The 8446-nt window shown below is 41.0% G+C and overlaps 1 protein-coding gene across 1 annotated transcript in view; it reads left to right on the top strand.

The window, feature by feature from the left end:
- Window positions 1-8446, top strand: part of LOC107040882 (serine/threonine-protein kinase 17B-like) — a 96017-nt gene that overhangs the window by 60678 nt on the left and 26893 nt on the right. The window contains exons 2-3 of the mRNA XM_015261154.1: window positions 6852-7064; window positions 7187-7325. Coding sequence (XP_015116640.1) covers window positions 6852-7064; window positions 7187-7325 — 352 coding nt within the window. The remainder of the gene's footprint in view (window positions 1-6851; window positions 7065-7186; window positions 7326-8446) is intronic.

The following is an 8446-nucleotide window of genomic DNA, read 5'->3' as shown; positions in this document are numbered from 1 at the left end:
CCCCCCCCCTCTCTGTGCACGCAATTTAACCTCAATTTTACGAACTCTCCTCATACCAAACTCAAAGTTTTCCCAGTTCTCCACAACTCTCCCAGGATCATGCATTTTCAAATAAACGTTGACTCGCCGGGCTCGATTAGAAAGGCTCTACATGTCTTCATAGTCAATATGTGTCATGCGGAGAGTGGCATATAACCTCACGGAAGGATGTTAAGAGTGCGTCTTGCACCAGTGCCCGTATGTGTCATAATGTCCACTCGTCATAATGCCATGACGTTTTTAACATTAACTGTTTTATTTATCCGCGTTCTGTGTGTATTCTCAATCATTCAACTGCACGTCATGACGACACTGGGTCACGGATAGATGAGTTGCGTCATACTGGCGTGAATATAGTAATGCAGTTGAGTTTGATGAACTCAAATTGTGCTACAGTGATCAACAAAGGAAAACAGAAGGATTTTCAGTGCTTTTTGATTGATAGTTGGAGAAGGCCAGTGAAGGAATTACCAATTCGCTGCTTCATTTTGAATACGTTCTCTCGAGTTTACAATACTCCATGGGAAAATATTGAATTCCTCGAATACTTTGTCAATGTCTCAAGGAGAAATCTCAAGTGGGTGTTCTTCCGAAAAAAATAAAAAATGCCCACTTTCCCCCATCTTGAACTTTTCCAAATTCTTCACCACGGGGTATTAACATCTTTAAGAATGTCTCCTTGATCCCTAAGCGGGCGTGGTTCAAAGCCAATTCTTTCAACAATGTCGCCCGATACAACCGTCGTACGTGCCTGCGGACTCCAAGAACCATAAGTGCATGCCCCAGGACAAAAGTGAACCATCGAACAAAGGAAAAATAAGTGCGAGGAGACGCATTAGAGTTCAAGGACGCGCACATACGTGAGAATGGTGTCTGGAACGCGATAAATGCCAGTGTATACGGATGTACAGAGGTGGAATAACCGTTTGAGAATTTCATTATGTGAATTTGAAAACTTTATCACATCATTTGCACGTACAATTATTGCTGCGTGGAAAAAAATTCGCCGTGCAGCGTATTCGTCTTCCAAGAATTTAGGGGTAAATTTCGCAGAAAAAAGTTTCGATTTTCAGAGATATGTTACGGATTTTCGGGGATCCATCTCCAATTATTACGGATTTGTGGTTGTGAAATTCAACGGGGAAGGAATTTTGAAATTCAGCTGATTTGTCACCAATTTTAAGTGACATTACAGATTCGCGAAAATCTGTCACCAATTGTCAGTGATAGAAGTCAATGCTTGCACTGTTAGAAAAGTACTCTGGAAATTTCAAGTGAAAAAGCTTGAAATTTTTAACGACAAAGTTAGATGGAATTTTTGTAGAAATCTTTATTGACGAATCAGTTAATTTCTTGAATATTATTAATTCTCGGTTTTCAGGTCCATACGGCACTGAAAAACTTGGAAAATTTTGAAAATTCAGGAAATAACTTCTCTGAATTGTCAATCTATTGAAAATTTAATTGTCTGTGATGTTCAATTTTCACGATGAGTTCGGAAATTCAAGCTTTCATTGAAAAATCAATGATTCTTTAATATGAAAAACCCAATTTCCTTGAATTTTCAAGATGAATGAGAAATTTAGTAAACGTTTTCATTTGAAATTGAATTCAAACTCACAACATTGAAAATTCAAATGCCATTGTGACATAATTCCTAAGAATCCAGATTTTTTTTCTCTGCGTCAAAATTTCTCTCTGTACACTTCATTGTATTTTGGACCCCACCTATTGTACCTTCAACGACAAATTAATAATAATTTTTCTTCATTACTCCCCGCGTCTCCCTGTGGTTTTTGCGAAAGTTTTTCCAGCTTAACCACTCGCGAGTGAATTTCTTCCGCTTGTCATTCCCTTAAGATTTGTTTCCACGCTTTACAACCCAACACATTTTGTGGTATAGTCACTCTCGTGCACACGGTAGATTGGTCCATACCGCTAACGGGCTTCTAATTATCTCATTACAAGGAGGAGGGGTTTTAAGCTCAGTGTATGCAACGCGGAAATTCAAACTGGCCAGCATAGTATGCACTTTCGGTCCACGGTCATTAATTATGCGAGCGCCTTCCATTGGCAATTAAGAGAATTAACGTAGACGGTGCATTTATCTGTCTACCCCAATGGCGAAGGCTTTTCTCTTTTCCCCATCGCCTTTTTCGGCTTCCTTCATCCTTTTAAAACGCCCTCCAGTGCCTAATGTAAATTCATTACACAACATCTCTGTGAAACGCCAAATTCCTTGCGATAGTTCTCATTCGTAAACTCTTGCGAAATTGCACTGTTCACCTTTTATTCGGGCCACACCAAACCTCGAACGCCATTAAATCACCAGATAGCAATTGAAAATTCACAAAAGAAGCAATACACAGAGGAAATAATTTCAACAATTTGATTAACTCATGTCCACCCGTGGTTTTCCGGGTTTAACGAACCTCATTCTCATGTATACACAGACTGATGGGTGATTCAAAATGACGGTTTTCTAATGACAGAACAGTTACTCTTGTCGCATTAACTCGAGCAAGGTGCGTGCGGTGAAACAAGTCAAGTTGATGACCAACAGATAGAACAGGTCATCCTCGATGCACCTTCTTTTCTGACATTAAAGCCACGGAGAACAAAGAGCCACCCAAGGTGTAGATGTTTCCGCGGTTAATTCGTGAATGTCAACGTTAACCGAACATTACGGGATGTTAAAGTTTGACCTTAAAAGAAAGAAGAAAAGAATTACAAGGCACGATCGCCAGTGCGTTTAAGCACGAGAGACAATTTCCTGGTGCCTAGTCGGCATGTAGCAAAGAGCAATGGGGTCATTGATCCAATGGCCAGTGGACAAGAGCTAGTTTTAATGGTCTTTGCTGTTCGACGAACCGGAAGGTTGACCATGGGTCCTTCCCTCCAACGTTAACCACGCTCTAGCACGTGGTGCAAGGTTAGATATCAACGTCCATTCGGGGAATAGAGGAGATGTACGAGAGTTGAGAACTTCCCCTTTAGCACGCTTCGTGGGAAAACACCACTGGAGACACAGCTTGTCTCATTTAAACTCACACACGTAATCTATCTCGACGGCTTGAATCGTGAATTAAATTAATCTTTGCCGGCAGTCGGCGGGGAGAGGGGAGTGAACGAGATGAAGGAAAAAAATAAGGTTGAGGAGGTACCCAGAATGATTCGCATCGTGGAATTCCCATGAAAATACGAGCTTGTTGGAAAAATAATAGCTCAACGTGAGGTGTATTAATCACACGTGAAATAACGCATGTGATAACCACGAGATTTAGACCTGAAATCAGTGATTTTGCTTGTTCTGTTCTATTACATTCTACGTTTGAAGATCTGAGAGATCACAGGATCGATGGATGTTTATTGTTGGAACGACATTCGTGCGCCGCCTTTGGTACGCAAGTGAAAGACGTTCCCAGAAAGATGAACGATAAAGATTGGTGTGTTGAGATTGTGTAGGCAAGGCATTGGTAATCGTAGACCTACACCTGTATGAGAAAAAGGGAGTATCACATGATGTATAAAATACCATGAAAATATACATCATGGTGTACTGTTATACACCTTTCTTGAATACATCCCGCAGGAGAGGCGTCAGGTGAAAGTGTTGGCTTTCTACAGCAGCAGATTCTTATACTGTATTATATGCATCATAAAAGCAAGCGATCAGGACGGCCCGTTGAGATATACCCGGAAGACTGGGGCTCTTTTGAATGTTGTGATGTATTTATGATGTACAAAGTGCCTAGTGTGGTACACCCTCTCTGCTGCTTTTGTATCTAATCGTAACTCTAGAAGCTACCACAGAATATGTTGAGTAGAAAATAAAAAATGTATTCCTCAACATCTCAAAACCATTTATTCTCTCACATCTTCTTGAACTTTTTGAATTATACATTCTCAGGAGTGCATTGACGCCTTTTTCGTTATGTTTATACTTCCTGAGTCACTGGATACTGTAGGAGGTCACTATCGTTGGTAACACTTGCCACCTCACGAGTTTGCTTCCTCATGATGGGATTCACACGAGGAATTCCTAGCTTATTTACCTGTCCTAAGAATATACAATCGTACAAGTATTGTTGTCCGAGTGAATATAAAATAAATGATTCTTCATGCCGTTGAGAAAGTATAACCACAAAACTTGTTCCAGTTTATAGCGGAGAAAATTTTTCGTCAGAAGTAATACTCGGTTGGTATACATCACGTTAGATTATTTTCATTTGGTTGTGCGTCATTACAAAATTACCATCCCATTCGAAGGATGTGGGTCGTGGTCATTGCAACGAGTGGAACCAAGAGGACCCGAAGATCCGGTATTATTATTTTTTTTTTATCAATTTAAAAAGGTTATTTTTACCCTTTGAAATGATTGTTCAAGTCAAACGAATGCACCATTCTCTTTTTCTCATTGCGGGATGACCCGTGAGGTAGAAAGAACAAAGGCTGACGCTGTAACGTTGTTGTCTTTATCTCATCAGTTGGTGGCTTACAGTGTATAACCGAAGATCGACCGACAACTGTTGCTGAAACAACAGCCAAGTTGGGACTCCTGGTGCGTAAAATTACGATGCCGTTTTGCCGCACACTGTGCACCAATAGTACAATTTCAACTTGCCTACACCTTCTCAGAAGATGATTCTGCAGTTGTTTTTTTTCTTTCATTCTATTTTCAAAGGTCTTGAAGTTGCCTAGTATTTCTCTTCATGCTTGATCGATTCTTACGGCTAACAACCTTATCTTGAGCTACCTGAAGCATTCAGAGGACAAAGCCATCATTTGACGTGATGACTAAAGCATTCGAATAACAAACAATAATCACGGAACGTTAAACTGTTCATTCGATCTACCAAAAACCGCCTGAACACTTTGAACACCGACTGCACTGAGAGAAAAAATTATTCCTGCCAAGGATTGATATTCTCGTCAGAAGATAATATTTTTTCAGAACGAATTTTTCCAGGACAGTCATTTTCAGAGAGTCCAAGTCTATCCTCAAAAATTACAGTGATGTTGAACAATCTGATTATTATGCTACATATGACCTTGACAAAATGTTCTCCGATATCTTCCGGATTTTACAAATTGGCGATTTTCTCAGGTAAAGAAAATTGGAATAATTCCAAATGTTAATAATTATTATTGGAGTTTCTTCGAGGTCATATGCAGAAGAATATTCTTATAGATCACCATAATTCTCACGCTTGGAACTGATTTCGGAGCACCTGGAAATGACTGGCCTGGAGAAATACATTCCAAAAGAGATATTTTCTTCTACTAAGAGTATGAAAAAGATATCACCAATAACATTTTCTTGGAAGGAATACATTTTTTTCTCAGTGTGTACCGTATGGCAATGTCGAAGGAGGGTAGGAGAAAACATGTCATTAACCAACTGTAGGCTTGAATGTTGGCGCGGAAGCAAGATAACCGGAGCAAAGGAATTTTCATAGTCTCCCCTCCTCCCTCCCCCCCTCCCCCTTTACCTCATCTTTTCCTCACTCATTGCTTCCTCGGAGTATGACTGTACATACTAGGAACACCAGCAAACTGATGATCACTAACTCCTAGGGTAGAAGTGAAGGCTTCCATAAAATTACGACATCCATTACTACCATTCGTCCTTCGCAAAGAGCCTCTCATGGACGGTCACGTTTTCTAGACTTGTGTTGATGCTACTGTCCACGTCGGCAGAATCTTTTCACTCTGCTTCAAGGAACCCCACCTAAGCGGTAGCCGCTAAGTCAAGAAGAGAAGTAACTTGCATTTTTCTTCCACGTTCAAATTTCCTTTCCTTTTTTCACAATTTTCAGGATAATACAGTCAATTATCCGGAGCAATCTGAAACACGTTATGACTCTTCCTTTCTAAGGATCTCACGTATTCACTGTCAGATCGATATTCCATACCTGACAATGGGTCTTCCGATTCGCCAAAAAAAAATTTGAGAATTGAAGGAAAAATTGAATTTACTCGGCTCAGTATTAGAATTTATAAAACTACTAACACGGAATTCACGAACTCGTGCAGAGTGGTGGATAGTCATAAGCGTAGGTTTGCATTTCCGTGGTGAAATCCGAGGCAGCAGGCCACGACGCGATTTCTCAAAGCGTTGGAAGGTGCACCCGGTAAACTTCCCATCCGCATCGTTGATCCCAGAGTGCAGTAGGTGTATCAACGTTGGATGATGCCCACAGGCTATATAAAGAGCCACGGTTATATTGGGTATGCCCGCGAGCTCTCGTCGATATTAATCTGGCTTTAGTGGCCGGCGATGACCCTGTTAATATCGCGTATCGATTGACCTTTGTGGTGCCACAGTAAGAAAATATGAAGAAGATCATTTCTCATCAAATTGATGTACACGGGCTAGAGGATTTAGCGATCAACTGTGGGACAAATAAAGTATTAAAACTTGTTGATGGAGTTAATTGACCTCTCAACGCGTGTTTTAGTGGACGATTAGACGGTGTCACGAGGGCCTATTCTCTCCGATCATGTGTGCCATATTTCTCCCTCTTCACGATTCATACCATCCGTCGCTGATTGACACCAACTTTATTGTGTACCACCCCTCTTATCACACTGATAGATTCCCACCGATGATAAGAATTTACGTCTATCAGACTTCATTCCCTTGTGATTTCTGTTATCTCGTCAAAAATTTTAATCCTGTTCTCCCTCATGTCCTTTTATTACGCTACTTAGGATAACTTCATATGATCGATGTGCTTGTAATGATAGCTCGTTTACCACTCTTGAAATGATGATGTATTAACTTGAAGATTTTCTTGTTTATCTTACAGAGGAAAGTATGCTACAGTCAGACGATGCAGAGAGAGATCAAGTGGTAGACAGTGGGCAGCCAAGTTCCTGAGGAAGAGACGACGCGCACAGGAGCTGAAAGCTGAAGCTCTTCATGAAGTCGCGGTACTGGATGCCGCGGCACACTGCCCACAACTCGTTTCGCTTCATCAAGTTTTTGAGACCAATACTGAGATGGTGCTGGTTTTAGAACTGTAAGCATTTTATTCTTTTTACGTAACTTGACAGATAATTGTGGAACAATTAACAGTCGATTCATCAGAATTTCGCCTTGCTTTCGCATAGGTGTAAGTACATGATGCAATGAATGTTACAGTGCTCCAGGTGGTGAACTACAGATGGTGCTTGACAGGGACGAAGTGCCAGAGGAGCATCAAGTTGTCAGACTTCTCCGACAGATCCTGGATGGTATCGCGTTCCTTCACTCCTTCAACGTGGCACATCTTGACATCAAGGTAAGTTTTGGCACATCGCCTCCATTAGTAATTCAATATCACGTGTATAACAACAAATGGGCAATGGCACACGTTTAGAAAATTATTTCTCTACGCAACATTATCTGTATGCGTTTTATTTGCAATGTCGTGTGGGTTTAATGAGGACAGTGTTAACTACCTCAAGCTACGAAATACCACAAGACTGGCGCCGCGACGCCCCGACGACGTCCTACTGTGGCTCTTTCTTGGTCAGGTGGAAGACGGATTGGCAGTATTGCAGATTCCACCGGATGACGACCCAAATTTCTCAAATAATTCTTACATTTGAAATAACTTGGCTTCTTTTCCGGCCTCCAACCCTCTTTTTTTCAACGCATTACCTCACACCGCTCTTCCTTTTCCGGTCATGCAAATTCCTCGGGTATCAGCAAATTTTTCTGACGCCTCAACACAGGAACTGACACTCGTCCAACACTATCTTTGCTGTGCCATCCACTTTGGAATACATGAATGACATAATTGCTTGATTTAGATTGTGTAAAAAATACAAAGGAATCGTTTAAGATGAATTGCGGATCGCGACCTCGCTTTTATGTATCAATGTATTGTACGACGTGAGGTGCAAGGTATGTGGGCGAGCATTCAGTGTCGTTGGATTGCCTTTTTTTATTTCTTCATCATTATCTTTTCCTTTTAATTCGTATTGTGTGCTTGTCACAGTATCGTATCATCTCATGTCCTTATTCGGCTGTTGTCAATGGAAATGGCAGATGAACGGAATCATCAATAGTGAGTCTATCTCAATTTAAATTTTCGTCTCCTGATTTTGATCTCGAAGCCATTGGGCATTTGTATGGGTGTTTATGCATTATCACTAGCAATCGATACGACCAGCCAAGGCAAGCCAGTCATATTAATAATATCCCACGACATGTTGCATGTGCCTTGGGTATAGTAGCAATCTTCTCTACTGTGACACATACAAAACTTAGTATTTCACCATTTAATGCAGGCAGAGATTATGATCTTCTTACGCAATCCAATTATCCCGGCGTTTCGCAAATTACCGTTACCAATCGTGGCACACCAGAGAGTTACAAGCTACCAAACAGTTAATAGAGGCTGGGAGGAAGGCCGTT

This window comes from Diachasma alloeum, unplaced genomic scaffold (assembly GCF_001412515.2).
Source record: "Diachasma alloeum isolate Michigan unplaced genomic scaffold, Dall2.0 Dall_scaffold_00179, whole genome shotgun sequence".
Classification (NCBI taxonomy): domain Eukaryota; kingdom Metazoa; phylum Arthropoda; class Insecta; order Hymenoptera; family Braconidae; genus Diachasma; species Diachasma alloeum.
This window is presented reverse-complemented; position numbering and strand designations above follow the sequence as displayed.